Genomic DNA, 18,799 nt, shown 5'->3' with positions numbered 1-18,799 from the left:
TCTCTTACAAAAAAAGGTGAGATTTGCTCAACTATAATCCATCAATTAATCTTTATTTTTACAAGCTTTATGACTTGCAATTGTGCAAACAAGATATGGTTACCATTGAACACTATACAACTTATCAATATATAGTACAAGTAGTTTAATATATGAAAAAATATTGCCATGTTAAATAAATCAAGACAAAACTCATGAGAGCACTAATTAGGAGAAACAACCGAGTTTTGTTTTGTTGATTTTTAATATCTTTTTTTTTGGAGCGACTGTAAAATTTTAATTTCCCTTTGTGGACAAATAAAGTATAATCTAATTTAATCTATACTTAATGGCTAAACTTTTTTAGTGTAAAGATGGTGACATAACATTTAAAATCTTGAAAGAAATGATGGACATTTAAATTACAGTGAATGAAATCAAGATCAGGTGTAATTGTGTAGTCATAATAATATACTGTAAGAGAAAACAAAGGATTCATCCTCATTTTATTGATCATCTTATAGTTCATATTCTTTTTTCATAATTTTGTTATTCACTTACTGTTAAAAATTTAAATCCAAAAGTTGAAATTATTCCAGCTACAAAGCCAATCAGCATGGCTCCATATGGACCGATGTGCATATCTGCACAAGTGCCAACAGCTACACCTCCTGCCAGGGTGGCATTCTGAATATGGACCTATTCACAAAGAAACAGAATAAAAATCATAACACCTTACAAATATATTATTTCTCAATAGTTTTTAACAAATCGAGTCTAAAAAAATGTAATATAAATGTTGCAGTTAATGACATGAAATTTGTACATGTTTTCTTGAATATTTTAGATATTTGGATTATACTTGCCATGTCAAATTTGCCTTTTTCTTGCACTAAGCTAGAAATTGCAAATGCTGTAAGGACACAAGCTGACAACGAGAAGTAGGTGTTTATAACAGCGATGAGTTGGTCTTGCCCTTCTGCAGCAATTGCAGAGTTAAAGCTGGGCCAAAACATCCATAAGAAAACTGTCCCTACAAAAACAAAATAAATAAATCAATTAAAAGATCTGTAAAATGGAATAGGAAATTTTGTTTATGATTTTTTGATAGCTGCATTTCTGTTTTTCAGTAGACTCATTTTACACCTATTTATGACTCTTACTCATCAGTTGCCTTTTTACCATCAACCATTCTCATTCCTTCAAGCACTACTGACTCCTTTGCCTTCACCAAGGGCCACACTCTCAAAGGGTAACTAGCTTTGAATGTTTAGGGAGTGAGGATACTGGTGAGACCATTGGAGTGATTCCATCATTAGAACAATCTAGACAAGAACAGGCCATTCAGCCCAAAGGGGCTCGCCAGTCCTATCCACTTAATTCTAAAATAACATCAAGTCTATTTTTGAAAGTCCCTAAAATCCTACTGTCTACCACATGGTAGCATGTTAGCTTGGTAGGATATCCATGTGTGGTTCTCTGTGCAAAACTTCCTAATGTCTGTGTGATATTTACGCTTGCCAAGTTTCCATCTGTGTCCCTGTGTTCTTGATGAACTCATTTTAAAATAGGTCTAGATCCACTGTAATAATTCCTTTCATAATTTTAAACACTTCAGTCATGTCTCCTCTTCTTTTGCTTAAACCGAAAAAGCTCAGCTCTTTTAATCTTTTCCCATAATTCATCCCCTGTAGCCCTGGAATCAGCCCTGTTGCTCCTCTCTGAACTTTTCCCAGTACTGCTGTGTCCTTTTTGTAGACTGGAAACTAAAACAGAACACAGTACTCAAGGTGAGACCTCACCAGTGTGTTATAAAGCTTGACCATAACCTCCTTGGACTTGTACTCTATACATCACAGTGTTATATAACTTCACATTCTGTAAGGCTTCTTAATGGTTTCTGAACACTATCTGGCAGTTGATAATGTCGCATCAACTATGACTCCTTTTCATAAGGTGTACTTTTGATCTTCAGACATCCCATTGCGTATTCAAACCTAACATTTTTACTTCCCATGTGTAATGCTTTACATTTATTTACATTAAATTTCAACTGCCACAAATCTGCCCTAGCTTATATGCTTTCAAGCCTCCTGTAATAATTCAGTGTATTCTAGAATATCTGTCAATCCACCTAGCTTGGCAGCATCTGCAAACTTAACCAGCTTATTATTTATATTCCTATGCAAATCATTTATATATGTTACAAATTGCAATGGCCATAGCACTGACCCCTGTGTAACTTCAGTCTTAACATCAGCCAATTCTGATAAGGTCCATTGCACCTTTACCATCTGCTTATTGTGTCTGAGCCAATTTTGCATCCATCTACAAACGCCACCTTGAGCTCCCACTTCTTTTAGTTTGATGCCCAACCTCACAGATGGCTACTTTTCAAATGTTTTCTGAAAGTCGAGATAAAGTGCATTATATGCTCCACTTTGTTCATCCCCTTTTGTTGCTTCCTCATAGAATTCCAGCATGCTGGTTAAACCTCTACTGAACCCATGCTGACTGTTTGGTAAAGCTCCTGCTCTTGCCATGTGTTTCTTAATCTTACCCTTAATAATTCCTTCCATTAATTTACTTATGATGCACGTTAAGCTTACTGGCCCATAGTTGGTTGGATCTGCCCTGTCACCCTTTTTATTTAACAGAAAAATATTTGCCATTTTCTAGTCCTTCGGAATTTCCCCAATGTGCAGTGACTTCCTAAAATATTATGCCAAGGGTTTATACATGTACTCCCTGACCTCCTCAAGAACTTATGGAAGATAAAAAGTTATGTACAGTAATCCCTCGCTATATCGCGCTTCGACTTTCGCGGCTTCACTCTATCACGGATTTTATATATAAGCATATTTAAATATATATCGCGGATTTCTGCGGACAATGGGTCTTTTAATTTTTGGTACATGCTTCCTCAGTTGGTTTGCCCAGTTGATTTCATACAAGGAACGCCATTGGCAGATGGCTGAGAAGCTACCAAACCAGAGCTCGTATTACGTATTAAATAAAACTCCTCAAATATATTGTGAGCACGGGGGCTGTTCACACCCCTAGAGGATACAGCCACTCCTCAAAAAACGCTGAAAGATTACCATCACATTGCTGCCATCCTTGCTGGGCTTACATGTGGCTGCTTTGTCAAGCGATATGCTTCCTGCACGGTGCTTCGCATACTTAAAAGATCAAACAGCACGTATTGATTTTTGATTGTTTACTTTTCTCTCTCTCTTGCTCTGACATTCTCTGCTCCTGACAGAGGGGGTGTGAGCAGGGGGTCTGTTCGCACCCCTAGACGATACGGACGCTCGTCTAAAAATGCTGAAAAATTATCTTCACATTGCTCCCTTCTGGCTTTGTCAAGCGACATGCTTCCTGCACGGTGCTTTGCATACTTCAAAGCTTGAACGGCACGTATTGATTTTTGATTGTTTGTTTTTCTTTGTCTCTCTCACTCTCTCTGACATTCTCTGCTCCTGACGGAGGGGGTGTGAGCAGAGGGGCTGTTCGCACACTGGCCTAGAGGATACGGACGTTCCTGTAAAAAATGCTGAAAGACTACCTTCACATTGCTCTCTTCCTTGCAGCTGGTTTGTCCGGCGGTGCTTTGCATACTTAAAAGCCAAACAGCCCTATTGATTTTTGATTGTTTGCTTTTTTCTCTCTTTCTCTCTCTCTCTCTCTCTCTCTCTGACATTCTCTGCTCCTGACGTGCACTCCTTTGAAGAGGAAGATATGTTTGCATTCTTTTAATTGTGAGACGGAACTGTCATCTATGTCTTGTCATGGAGCACAGTTTAAACTTTTGAAAAAGAGACAAATATTTGTTTGCAGTGTTTGAATAAAGTTCCTGTCTCTCTACAACCTCCTGTGTTTCTGTGCAAATCTGTGACCCAAGCATGACAATATAAAAATAACCATATAAACATATGGTTTCTACTTTGCGGATTTTCAACTTTCGCGGGGGGTTCTGGAACGCAACCCCCGCAATCGAGGAGGGATTACTGTATTAGCACATATAGACATAAAACTAATTAAGAGCTTCTATAAGCATTAAACTTAGTGTGAATAAGATATATCAAGCAAGTAGTTAAATAAAGGCATTTGTCATATTTCATTTTTAGTTAAGCTCAAAGTGAAACCATCAATATTGGGTAACTCGGAAAGATAGAGCAGGAAGAGAATGATGTACAGAAACTACCCGAGGACAGAGAATGGGGAACAGGCGGAACACCTGTTGTTTGAAGGCCAGTTAGTAAAAACAGAAGCAAGGAATGATACTAATGACGAAATGCAGAAAATATTGGTGGCCATGAAAAGGGACCGTGAGAAGCCAGCTGGAGTAGTGAGTCAGAATAGATAGCAAATGCATTGTTATGAGCGAGGTCAAGATGATAAGAAATGATTATATAAACTGTAATTTTTGGCCTGTTCAGGGCTCAGCTCAGTTTGGCCTAATTGGATTGAGTCTGTATTATTGTTTATTGCAATAAAACTAATTACTCTGTTTGCATATCCTCCGACTCCTAGAGCCTTAATTCAAAGTGCATATTTTTCGCTTCAACAAACTAAAGGATAAATATGATCTTTTCCTGGTGATTTATTTGATTTTAAACTATTTAATCAAAATCAGTACTTCCTTACATGTGAAAGCCTCAGAAAAATGTGAGTTCAGAGCATCTGCTATTTCATTGTCTGTAGTTTTGTACTCCCGTTTACTATTCCTGATGCACCTCACTACTCCTTGAGTGTTCTTTTACTACTAAGATACTGAAAGAATCTCTTTGGATCATATTTCACCTTATCTGCTATATTCCTCTCTAACTGCCTTTTAGCCACCCTAATATACTTCTTAATGGTTGCCCTCATGTTTTCATATGTCCTACAGTTTACCTTGTTGTTATTAATCTTACACACTTATACTGTTATTGTTTTCTTTGCCACTTCTTTTTCAACTCTTTATTAACCCACTGCAGCGTTTTTTTATTTCCTAATTCTAAATTTAAATATGTACCTGTCCTGCATTAAATGTAAAACATTTTTTAAACCTGTTCCACTGCTCCATGACTGTCTACACACTTAAAATCTTATCCCAGTCTGTCCTCCTTAGACTTTGCCGCATCTCTTCAAAATTTGCCCTACCAGAGTTAAACTTAACAGTTTTAATCTTTGCATCCGCACTCTTTGAAAACACTGAGAAGTGTATTTTATTATGGTCCTTGACCTTAGTGGTTCAATCACCTCTACTCCCTCAGTTCTATCCTGATTATTACAAAATACTAAATTCAGACAGGCTTCACACCATGTTGTTGCTTTAACATACTGTGTTATAAAAACTATGTTTCAAATTTATTTCATATTTAAATGTTCATGTTTTGGGATTTTTTGTTTTACATTTTTTTCACTATGATTTTGGGTAAAGTTTTGATAGTATACTTTTGTTCATGCCTTAGAATAAGGTTGCTGTTATCTTGCAAGTCATAAAAGACAACTAAGAGAGGTTAGCATCAGAAAGGGTATCTAGCTATAAAAATTTCCTCTGTAACACCTTTAATATTTGAGGGACAACTGGCCAACCTGGGTGAACCCCATAAAAAGGCCATTAAACTGGCAGAGAGAGAGAGTACTTGGTTTATGTTCAGCCTATTTTTAACCACATATTTAATTATATTTGTTGTTGCTTATTGGCCTTTTTCACTTGTTTCATTAGCTTTTCTGAGGCATTTTTTTCCTTTTTCCAAATATCAGCTACAATAATCAAAACTGATGAAACACACAGACCTACCATTCTGTAATACAATGTTAATAAAAACCAAGTTAAAGATTGGGAGCTATTGATACCTCTTATATATTCTAAATGTCTACTTCTTTCAGTTCGTCAAGGAGTGATAAAGTTTTTTAATACTTCTGGTGGCTCAGTTTGAGCAAGCAAAACTTATCTATTTTGGTTACACATTTTTTTAATTTGAACATGAAAAAATCTGGCTTAACATTGATCATATCAATGATGTAACATTGCTAAGTAGCTGTCCTTAGAGAAGCATGGATGTAAAAGCAATACTTTCAAATGGTCAAAAGTTTCAAGTATTTGATAATCTTCTTGATTGTCGCCATGCATTTCTGTCTCTGGGGCTTTCCTCCCTTCTGTATCCTGGCATTAGTCTTGCATGCCAATGAGCCATTGTGTTTGTCTACTGCTTAATTGTTTGATATTCAGGAGTACTTCTTGCTTGTCAATGTAATTCAGCATCTTGACTTCTTATAGGAGGGGGTTGTGCACCCCCACAAAAGGCCAGCTGTAAAAAGTAAACTTTCTATGTGATTGTTGGCATTGCTCCATCATTGTCATTCTTGCATTCACTAACTTGATGCTCAGTAGATGGCACTGCTGTTATTTTTCTTCTTCATATTATGGTGCTCCTCATCATGTAATTGGCCTCTGTGACATGCTTAATGCTCAACAGATATTGCTACTGTTTTTTTTTTTATTATTCTGCCATGTCACTTAGTTTTGCGAGCACTTCGCTGTTATAAACCCATGGTATCCGTCAATAAGGGCGCACACATAAAGGCGACCTTCAAAAGGGCGACCTCAATTGGGCGCGGCGAATAAAAGTGCACATAAATAAAAGCGATCTTCAAAAGGGCGACCTCAATTGAGCGCCGAATAAAGGCGCGCGTAAATAAAGGCGAGCTTCAAAAGGACGACCTCAATTGAGCGCCGAATAAATGCGCTCACAAATAAAGGAGCGCTTCAAAAGGATGACCTCAATTGAGCACCGAATAACTGCGCGCATAAATTAAGGAGTGCTTCAAAAGGGTGACGTCAATTGGGCGCAGCGAATAAAGGCAAACGCAACAAAATTATTACAGAAAATTTATTGGATAAAGGCAATGATTGAACGTATAAAAAGGTGAAAGCAAGAATATTAAAACATCCAATTAATTAATGCATGAACTTCTAACAAACTACTTCTAACGAACTATTTCTAAAGCTCTCTATATTTTGTTGTTTTCAAAATTACAGAAAATTAGATTAAGGCAATGACTGAATGTATAAAAAGGTGAAAGCAAGTTACACTTGAAGCTGTAGATTATGTGCAATGCCACGTAGATATTCGAGATGCGGTCTATTAGCATAATCAAGGACAATTAATTTAATTCGCTCCGAAGGTCATCCTTTTGAAGCGCTCCTTTATTTGCGCGCGCATTTATTCGGCGCTCAATTGAGGTCGCCCTTTTGAAGATCGCTTTTATTTATGTGCGCTTTTATTCTCTGCGCCCAATTGAGGTCGCCCTTTTGAAGGTCGCCTTTTTATGCGCGCCCTTATTGAATAGAACCAAACCCATTACTAATGGTCACTTTGCATTGGCTGCCGCTATCTCAAATTTTTTGATTTTCCCGAACATATCAAATCATAAGCTTTCCATTAAGACCAAGATCAAGGTGCTAGCCCCAGCAGTTCATGAGTAGACAGATGGGTAGAGCTTAGCATTTTATATATGTAGATATTAATTTTGTAGTTTAGAAGGTGTTTGCAGAGGGAACTGAATTCGGAACATTACTGAACTCTGACTCTTAAACATAAAGTTTTAGTTCAAGTCTCATGATACATGGTTTTTAGATACAGTAGACTAAGGCTGCATGGCTTGGTGCAGGGACAATAATTGAGCTATTTTAAATGCGGCAGAACATTATTTAAAATACTGGACTGTTATGATTTTAAATTACATTGAGTTTTTTTAAGGACAGGAGATAGAAGAATCATACAGTATATAATTAGCAGAGAGTAAGCACTTATAAAAGCCTGGTAGAATGCATCATTTTGAATTGAATCTAGACACTGTTCAGTCCTCTTCTAATATATCATCTAAAGTCATAAAACAAACAAAAAGCACTGACTGTATAATCTTGTATGAGTGTGCTTACCAATCATTGCAAACAGGTCAGAGTGATAAACGGAACCTTCATTCTCATGTCCATTTTTCAGCCCAGGTCTGTACAGGACACGAGTAACAGCCAAGCCGAAATAAGCTCCAAATGCATGAATGGTCATTGATGCTCCAGTATCTGTTGCCTGTTTAAATATAAACCAGAAAGATTAGTGCACAGTATATTATGATTTTTTTTTATAATGGAAGTTATGATATTTTATTCTGCTGTCATCCTGAAAGTCTACAACTAAGTATTAAAAGGGTGTTTCTTGCACTCCCATGAACCAACAGGACACCTTGTATCAATGTATAGAAAGGATGTGGTACCACTCTCCGAACAGAAACCAAGTCAACTCAGACCTTTCTGTGTTAACCATAGCCTAAGTAACACTGTCAGATCTGCTTTATCCACTTTAGAGTTGCAAGGTGCCACAACTGTCTCAGCACCATCAGGCATGTGGCAGGAACAAGTTATTGAGAGATTGCCACCCCTAGACAGATCCAAATTAGAAAGGCTAATTAATGTACTGTGTGCATTTTTTGGGATATAAGACGCTGCAGTAGCTGAACAAAAAACAATGCACACAGTAACTGAACACAGGGTTTGAATCAAGAATGCTTAGTCTGTGAGGTCAAAGTGCTAATATCTCCAAAACCATAGTTTTGATGTGATACAATTAATGAAATTTATTTCAGCCCATCATGGGAATTTTGAATTTTGTTATGATTTGCCATTATGCATGGGGATCTCAATGCCATTTTTCTCCTGCCAATTTGTTCTCATTGTTTCATGGCTGTGGAAATATTGTTTATTGTTACTATGCCAGTTTGCTGGGGATGAGACATATTATGTTCTGCCTATATAAGATGGAGGAACATACAGTATGTTTTATTGTCCTTGTCTGGATATCATTCATTACTACTCTCTCTCTCTCTCTCACACACATTCTGCCTCTCTTTGCAGAGTATTATGATTAAGGCTTTTTTGTTTTGTAAACTATGATTGTATTTTGAGTTTTATTTTTTGGTCAGCTCTTTGTTTTCTCCTAATTTTGACTCTTGCCTATTCCCTAACTAAGATTCTGGGATCAGATTAATAAAAGTTGTGTACACACAAAACGAAACCTAAAATGTACATATATGTTTCCATACAAAAGTCAGGATTTATAAAAGAAAGGTTAACTGGAGAATTTGTATATTTTTACAGAAATTAATATGATAAATATTATAGTTTCCTTTAAGAGGGCAAGTATTTGCACTGAAGATCTTGCTTGACCTTTCTTCTCACTTTATTTTGAATACCTGTTGTCACTTCTCTGACCTAGAAACCAATGCAATCACTTGTTGCCAGTAAATTGCATGAAATAAAAACACAGGAGTGATTCCCTCCTTGTGTACAGAGGGATATAAATATCATTCCCTACAGTCTATTCTTAGCATAATGGTTTGACACAACATGACGTGTTTGGCACTGCTTGAAGAATACTCAAATAGTCATATACGATGGGAACATGTTTTTAGGGAATGGCAGGATTGTTTTGCCCATGATTGACTTATGAGCTGATTTAGGCTTCTATGAGCAATTCTTTTGGAACGATGTGCTGAATTAGACTTTGTCATTACCTTCCTAAAAATTGGGTTACCCCTGTTCTTATTCAGGTTTTAACAATGGTTGGCTTTTTGGTAACACCTACCAGAGGGAAATATCCAACAGGTCAGGATTGTCTCAATTAAGCTTCAGCTTTATCATGGTTTTTATGCTAGAAACCAACTGACAAGGCACTACATTCAGTTTTTGTACTGTGGGGGTCTACAAATAAACATAAAAAAGCAATTTTCAGCCGTGTCTATTTTTTCTTATGTAATTGGATCAATCGACTGCATTCATATTTCAAAAAGGGAACCTGGCAAGAATGAAGCTTCTTTTGTTAACTGTATACTGTGATGTCAAGATAAGACTGACAAATGTCATGGCCCAGTGGCTGAGTCGGTCCATAATTCATTTATTTTGATGCCAGGTAGCATCGGCAGATCGCTTGCTGTTGGTGCTGTAAGTAGTGACTGGCAAACAGATTGTCATGCAATCATCTCAGTTGTCAACAGCAGTCATGTCTGATCACCTGGCTATGACGCTGGCAACTTATGGCTTTTTCTGACCCTCAGAGCACAGAGGGAGTGTTGCTAAATTGCTGTGTATGATTTTGCCATTTTTTTATTGTGTGCACCATAGAAGTCCTCAAATGCAGACGGTGGTGTCTGGATGCATCAGGTGAGAGGCTGCTGGCCCAGACAATTAAGGTCCGGAGCATTGTGACTGATTGATTACACAGAGCATAAATGATTGTTTTTCTGTGGCAGTCGGGCGGTGTTCATTGCATTTTCATGTACTGTATACACATTTACTAGATGATTATGGTTTATAAAGGGTAAATTGTTCACAAATCAGATTTTTTGGCTTATGCATTTTCCTGTTTTTTGGCCCATACATTCACGCTTGAATTCACACACAGTTTTATAAACAAGACCCTTGGTCTTTTCCAACTAATTCTTTTCAGGGCACTCTCCATTTTCTAACATGCCCTTAACGATTTTAACTCTATCTGCCAAACTTATTTCTCAAATGAATCACTTGATACCAATATGAATATTGGACCTGGTAGGATCTAAGAATCTAAAACAAATAGAACAATGCAGTGAAGTGATGTAGTGTAAATGACTTAACCTGCCTGTAATCTGGATATACTGCATGTACCTCCTTATATACATTTTATGTACAAACATATTTTAATTCTTATATGCACTTTATATGTTCAAATATTCATTTAGGTTTTTTGATATGGTGTCAGTGATGCACAAATTGTTTTCCCACCTTACATAGTAGGTTTTCATGCATCTTATACACTGATGAGCCACAACATTAAAATCACTGACAAGTGAAGTGAATAACAATGATATCTCATTACAATGGCACCTTTCAAGGGCTGGGATATATTAGGCAGCCATTGAACAATAAGTTCTTCAGGGTTATGTGTTGGAAGCAGAAAAATGGACAATCGTAAGTATCTGACTGACTTTGACAAGGTCCAAATTGTGATAGCTAGGTGACTGGGTTAGAGCATCACAAAAAAATGGCAGGTCTTCTGTGGTGTTCCCACTATGCAGTGGTTAGTGGTCCAGGAAGGACAACCAGTGAACCTGTGACAGGGTCATGGGCACCCAAGGCTCATTGATATGCGTGGGGAGCATACGCTAGCCCACTCCCACTGAAGAGATACCATAGCACAAATGGACGAAAAATTTATTCCATGAGAGAAAGGTATCAGAACGCAAAGTGCATCACTGTTGTTGCATATGGAGCTGCATAGAGGCAGACTAGTCACATTGCCCAAATGTACTCCTGTGCCCAACCAAAAGTGCCGGCAATAGGCATATGTGCATCAAAGCTGATCAATGGTACATTGGATGAAGGTGGCCTGGTTTGATGAATCATGTTTTCTTTAAAATCATCTGGACAGCCATGTGCAAGTGTGTCATTTACCTGGGGCAGAGATGGCAGCAGTATGTGCTATGGGAAGAAGGCTAGCTGGCAAGTGTGATGTTCTGGAAAATGTTCTGCTGGGAAGCTTTAGGTACTAGCTCTCATGTGGATATCACTTTGACATGTACTTCCTACCTAAAGATTGTTGCAGACCACCTACTCCCCTTCATGGTAATGGTATTCCCTGGATGTGGCCAGTTTCAGCAGGATAATGCACCCTGCCACACAGTAAAAATTTGTTTGGGAATGGTTTGAAGAACATGACAAAGAGTTTAAGGTGTTGACTCAGCCTTCAAATTCTTCAGGTATCAATCCAACTGAGCATCTGTGTAACTGTCCTGGAAAAACAAGTCTATCCATTGAGGCCCCACCTTGTAACTTATAGGACTTAAAGGATCTGCTGTCAGCATCCTGGTTCCAGATACCACAGAACACCTTGAAATGTCTTGTGGAGTACATGCCTCCATGGGTCAAAGCTGTTTTGGAGGCACGAGGGTGACCTTCACATTATTAGGCAAGTGGTTTTAATGTTGTGGCTGAAAGGTGTATGTGCTTATGTTTATGTTAGCACATGAGTGGCATAAAGCTATTAGCAGTGCTGTGTCCTAGTTCCAATGTCTGTGGAGTGTTCTCCTGGTAGTTTGGTTTTCTTTTGCATGCCCAAGATCTCAGATCTAATCAAATGTTGACTTTAAATCTACCCTATGTAACTGTTATGGACATAAGTAGGCCCTGTGATGGTCCTAGCGCTAATCATCAAACTTGTTTACTCCAGTTTAGCATAACAGGAGTCAAAATCTATCTAGGCAGTATCCACCACATGGTCATGGCAGAGTCCTATTCTAATACAGGGACAGTAGCAAGTCTTGAGTTAATCTCTCATGCTTGTCTTTGGGATGGTGAAAGAATAGCCACAGGGAGCATGTGCAGACTCCATGTGGAAAATTTTAATACTTCATATTATTGTAATAATCATGCTGCACTGTGAACGTTATAACTGCTTCAACAAAATACCTTCCATAGCAGATGATGTTAAAATGTTTCACAATTGTTAAGCATCAGGCATTAGCATTGCAGTTTAAGCTGTTTAGTGTAGGTCATATAAAATTTCAGTTTTCCCAAAGAAGGAAAAACAGAATTACTTACTTCAAGTATCTCCACTACAAGATGCTCGTTCATGGCAAAGATGGTGATTTCCAGGATAGTCATGATAAGCAACTGGACAGGACTTGTCTTTCCTAAAACTGCCCCAAATGAAATGAGAACAGTTGCAGTGCTGAAATCTGCATTTATCATTCTGTTGAAAGAAAAAATTAAAATGGAACTCAGTTTGTACATTTACATGCACACACATAATTGGGTTAGGGTGAATATGCCTATTAAGGCATAAAACCTGTTTTTTTTAAATCCATGTTTAAATTGGCAAGTAATCTTCTGGAGTTCACGTCATTCAACTGCGCAAAAAAGAGTTGTGTTAGATTACTCATTACTTTAAAAAGTAATCAGACTATGTAACTGGGGCAGCAACTAACGATTATTTTGATAATTATGTAATCTGTCCATTATTTTGTCAATTAATCAATTTATTGACTTATAAAAATAACGTTTTTTGTTTAATTTTATTTGAAGATGATAACATTCTATACAATGAAGTCTAACTTATACAACAAAGAAAATATCATTACATACAATCAAGTTGAACTTAACAAAACAGAATATACCCCCACCCAAGAGAAAAAGAGGAGGGCCAACCAGAGCAAATCTTTAAAAACAACAAAGAAGCGAGAATGTCCTTTTCCCAATATAAATGCTTATTCTAAAATGTGTGGCAGGAGGCTGGGGGCCAGACCCAGCCGGGACGCCTGGAAGGACTGGGAGGCAGTCTGTATGTCCCAAAGGCCACGAGGGGGTAACCGCCCTGGATAAGCAGGGGACCTCGGGGATGGAAAAAAGAGGCACAAACCTGTGGGGGCCTGTGGCTACCGCCAGAGGGCGCCCTTAAGTCTCATAAAGCCCAGGAGCTCTGCACTTTCGCCACACCTGGGAAGGTGGGGGAAGGTCCTTCTAGCCACATCTGGAGTGCTTCCGGGTGCTCATGCGGCACTTCCACCACATCAGGAAGTGCCGCCGGAAGAACATCTTCAAGCACCTGGAGCACATCCGGGTGAATATAAAAGGGGCCGCCTTCCTACAGTCGGGGAGCTAGAGTCGGGAGCGGGAGAAGGACGAAGCTCCAGTGAGGAGAGGAAAGGCGGCCCACGGACATTGAAAGGACCGAAGAAGGGTGTTGTGGTGCAGGAGCACTGTGTGTGTGCGGGACTTGTGTTTGGAGACACTTGTTCAATAAAGAGCATGTGTTTTATGAACTGTCGGTGTCCGGGCTGAACATCTCACAAATGTTATTAATTAGATCTTGCTATATCTTAAAAAAAGTTTTGAACAGATCCTCCAATTTCAAAGTAATATAAAACATCCCACTAAAAACAATACATAATGTTAAGATTAATTTAATTTGAAATTAAATGCATAAAGTTCATGAAATTTAACTTTTCACCAAAAAAAAAAACGAGCTATTTGTAGATATTTTGAACAAATTTTAGCTTTCTATAAAACATTTATATAATAAATTGAAAATAAATAGTAATAAATAAAAATGAACAACTTAGTATCACCTCTGACTACAGTGAACATACACAAATATACTCCTAAACTCTTGAAGTCTTAGGTCTCACCATCTTCTCTGTCACTTTTTTTTTTCACGATTGAATGAAGTAGTGACACAATTGTGCACCAAAACCTACTCAACCTAATGACATAACCAACTAATTCATGAAAGTTATTAATTGCCAACACTTTTAATAACTGATTATCACGGATTATGGTAATTTGTTGTTGTCACCTATACATGTTACATGTTACCCTACTACTCTTGAGATTGTGTTATTTCAACCAGGAGAAGGAATAATGCAGATGCGAAAACTTTTGCTTCTGAAAGTGTATTTTGTGGATACTTCTACCCGTGTCTGCTGATAGGCTGACAGAGTGCAGTGGACATGTGCAGACTACAAAATATTTAACAATAACCTGGTTAAGGATTTACATGGCCACATAGTTGGGGTATTCGTGGAGAAATCTACCTTTATAGATCAGGTTTCTCAGAGGCCAATAACCCGATTTCTCTGATTGCAATAAGGGTTTACAGTAATCCCTCGCTATATCGCGCTTCGACTTTCGCGGCTTCACTCTATCGTGGATTTTATATGTAAGCATATTTAAATATATATCGCGTATTTTTTGCTGGTTCACGGATTTCTGCGGACAATGGGTCTTTTAATTTCTGATACACGCTTCCTCAGTTGGTTTGCCCAGTTGATTTCATACAAGGGACGCTATTGGCAGATGGCTGAGAAGCTACCCAACCACAGCGCATATTATGTATTAAATAAAACTCCTCAAATATATTGTGAGCACGGGGGCTGTTCGCACCCCTAGAGGACACGGCCGCTCCTCAGAAAACGCTGAAAGATTACCATCACAGTGCTCCCTTCTTTGCTGGGCTTACACGTGGCTGCTTTGCAAGCGATATGCTTCCCACATGGTGCTTCGCATACTTAAAAGATCAAACAGCAAGTATTGATTTTTGATTGCTTGCTTTCCTCTCTCGCTCTGACGTTCTCTGATCTTGACGGAGGGGGTGTGAGCAGAGGGGCTGTTCGCATACTGGCTTAGAGGATACGGACGCTCCTCTGAAAAATGCTTGCTCCCTTCTTCGCAGCTACTTTGTCCAACGGTGCTTCGCATACTTAAAAGCCAAACAGCCCTATTGATTTTTGACTGTTTGCTTTTTTTCTCTCTCTCTCTGACGCGCACTCCTTTGAAGAGGAAGATTTGTTTGCATTCTTTTAATTGTGAGACGGAACTGTCATCTCTGTCTTGTCATGGAGCACAGTTTAAACTTTTGAAAAAGAGACAAATGTTTGATTTGCAGTGTTTGAATAACGTTTCTGTCTCTACAACCTCCTGTGTTTCTGTGCAAATCTGTGACCCAAGCATGACAATATAAAAATAACCATATAAACATATGTTTTCTACTTCGCGGATTTTCACCTTTCGCGGGGGAGTCCGGAACGCAACCCCCGCGATGGAGGAGGGATTACTGTACATGGCATTTTTGAAATCAGGTTTCTATAAATATTCAGGTTATTGAAGAGCATATAAACTCACTAAATGTCGTCCATGTTTACTATATATTTGTTAAGTTAGGATTATTAATGTTGCCTGTGTCTGATCCTCTCTCTTGAAAGAGTAGCGCTACAGTGCAGCCACTTATGCACGAGGTGTCTTGCTGGTGGAACATTGCCATATTACAAAATTTTTTCTGCACGTTGCAATAAACCTACAGCTAAATCAAAAGCAATAATGGTATTTATACAAACCCAAGGGTTTTTTCTTTCAAATAAATCACAAGTTTTCATGTTGTCTGCTCTCTTTCATTTGTAAAATATGTGATTTTATGCCGAGGCAAGTACAGCTGAATAAATCTGCTTTTATCAAAGATCCCACCCATGTTGTGTCACATTCAGTGAAATACTCATAGGCATTGGATAGCTGAATTTGAGACCATTTCAGCAGCGATGTAAAGCTGTCTATGATTGATTACATGTACTACATTTCACAGCTGTGTGTAGAAGGCAGGAAATATATTACTTATGTGACAACTAATCTTTAAGCATCTTTTAGCATTGTTACGGACAAGATTCTGTGAGAGTGTATGAGGATTGTTTGGTCAATGTGCAATAAATCTTGAAGTTTTTTATTAGGGAAATGTGTTCTTCTTAAAATATATACAGTATATGGTTTAGGAAGTCCTATAAAAGTTACATAATGCTCGTGATATGGAATATGAAGACCCTGAGCCACAGTTTTGTCTCTATTAAAAAAGACGCGTTTGCTGAAGGACTAATTGCTATACTTCATTTGTAAGTTCATCATATCCGGATGGTGTCTACTGTGTGTTCTTCCTATATTAGTTTCCGAAGCAGTGCTCTTCCAGTTTCAGCTTTCTATTTCAACATACCCACGGGTGAGGAGCCCTTTGATTGAAAGTCAATGCTTGTATGAACTTTCATGGAAGATGATATCAAGTGTTGTAGCGGGGCCACATAGTGTTTAAATGTCAGTTCTGAGTGCGTCTCGTTTCATTGTCCCGTTTACTGTTTGTGCATCAGTTAATGCCGTCCCCGTAAAAGGGGACGGATGATGGAAGGAGACCACAGCCACAAACCTGGAAAACACCTGTTTACAATCAATCAATCACAGCCGTCACAGGATTATTTAAGCCATCAGGAGGAGAAGGAAGGGAGGAGAGAAGGAGATTTTTTTTCACCATCACGACCACACTGTACCTGTTCTTTTCCATATCGCGCTTAGCCATCCAGTTTGTTTTTCCATCTGCCGGATTTACTTCAAGGACCTCACCACGAGAGACCCCGGGGTAGGACTTAATCATCCACCACACACACGAGGATTCACGGTGAGGCTGTTCCATTTTTTTCCGGGGAGAATCAAACAACGCAATATCACTAATTCAGTCATCCGCTTTCAGGACAGTTTCTTTATTACCGGACTCACGTTCTCATTCATTTTCAGTTTATCATTCATTGTTATTCGTGTTGTGTGTTTATTTGTTACAGGGAAAAGGGAGGGTTTTTGTTGTGTGTATATATATATTTGGTGGTGTCTTGTTATTGCTGGGGTGAAGGGATATTTATATTTATATATATTTCTATTTTTTGCATGTCTTATTTTACTTAATACATATAACCCGTTTAAATTTTACATCCTGTTTTTGTGTGCTTATATTTTTCACCGTCGATTGTGGGGGAAAAGTTCAATTGGTAAGAAGTACGGCTTGATAGTAAGATTATTTCTCAGTCAATTATCCAAGCCACAGGTCTTGGGAGTGTAGCTGCCGGCTGGGTAAAGGGGTCGGCAGTTACAGTGTCACTGAATAACACTTCACAAACTTTGACTGAAGAATGCTCTTCCGTCTAATGTCATTGGATGAGACCATGCCCTGTCTTGCTGCTGCTAAAATTTTCACATGGAGAGGTGCCCCTGCCCTCCCTTTGACCAAATGTCACTGTGTCATGCTGCTCATGTTGCTGTGTTGACAGTACACAATTAAAAAAATGTTGTTTCAACTAGTGTCTTGTTAATAGTATAATCTACCCCACTCCTCCTCCACCACCATCGATATGATATACAGCAATGTGGTGAGTAGTTGTGGTTTGGGTTTGGGGGGGGGCAGCAGAGATTGAGTTGAGCACGATTAGAATCAGTGGCTGGTGTTGGATTATACCATGAACAAGTCTCATGTGCTCGTGATGGCCACCAGCAACCCAAAAGTAGCTGAGAAACACTGGCTTAAGTGTATGTGTGGTGTGTGTGACTAGTTCTGGGGGGCCCTGTCTAGGGCTCTTTCTAGCCCAGGGCTGGCAGGAAAAGCATTGCTCTCACCCTCATAATACAGCACTGGAAGAAGCTATATGTATGTTCCTAGTTTATTCCAAACATGATATGCAAGAAAAAAGCAACAACAAAAAAGAAATAAATAAAAACATATTAAACATCTCTGTGGAAATTGTAATAGAAGGCAGAATATAAGTGAATTGCAGCACATAAACTCGTACCTAGTGTATGAAATGTAAGGTTTCTATGTGTCTAGTGGTGAACTGAAATTGTTTCAAGGCTGACATGAAAAATATTGTGAAAGCAAAGGTTTTGGTCAGAGAACATAATTATACATACATAGTTACAAATTTTTTACTTGTTGCTTCAGAATGATATATAGTGTGTTTGTGTGTATATATACTATATGCATATGTATGTATGTGTGTGTGTATGTATATATATATATATATATATATATACACTAGCTTTCTCCCGCAGGTAGTGAAAAAGGACAAACTTTACAAACTTTGTATTGAGAATAATTTATATTGATAGCTTTCATATCCGAGGGCCTCTTGATATACAATATTTTTGGTTTTGCTGTCAGGGGCGAGAATGTGGTCTCTTTGCCAAAAATGTAAAAAGTTGGCAAGATATCTCTAGCCAAGCGGAAGTTGGTACGCTCCAACATTAAACATTGGCACTGTATCTGATCATGTTCAGCTCTGATGGGAGAGCGTCCCCCCTGTGGTGAGAAGAGCACATGGCCGTGATGTCTCTGCCAGTGAGTAGCTACCCTCTAAAACACACGTACCTGTGATCTCTCAAAAACGTCAAATGTTACTCCTTAATAATCTCTAGATGATACTGTCTGCTGAACAAACAGGT

General features: G+C 38.4%; 1 protein-coding gene across 1 annotated transcript in view; it reads right to left on the bottom strand.

The window, feature by feature from the left end:
* The window catches only part of rhag (Rh associated glycoprotein), a 58,298-nt gene that overhangs the window by 12,472 nt on the left and 27,027 nt on the right, over positions 1-18,799 (bottom strand). Inside the window, exons 3-6 of the mRNA XM_028797451.2 lie at positions 12,605-12,755; positions 7,916-8,063; positions 846-1,012; positions 541-678 (exon numbers count right to left, since the gene is read on the bottom strand). Of these exons, the coding sequence (XP_028653284.1) occupies positions 541-678; positions 846-1,012; positions 7,916-8,063; positions 12,605-12,755 (604 nt within the window). The remainder of the gene's footprint in view (positions 1-540; positions 679-845; positions 1,013-7,915; positions 8,064-12,604; positions 12,756-18,799) is intronic.

The sequence above is a fragment of the Erpetoichthys calabaricus genome, chromosome 3, assembly GCF_900747795.2.
Source record: "Erpetoichthys calabaricus chromosome 3, fErpCal1.3, whole genome shotgun sequence".
Lineage (NCBI taxonomy): Eukaryota > Metazoa > Chordata > Cladistia > Polypteriformes > Polypteridae > Erpetoichthys > Erpetoichthys calabaricus.
Note: the sequence above shows the minus strand (reverse complement) of the source record. Positions and strands in the feature narration are given on the sequence as shown.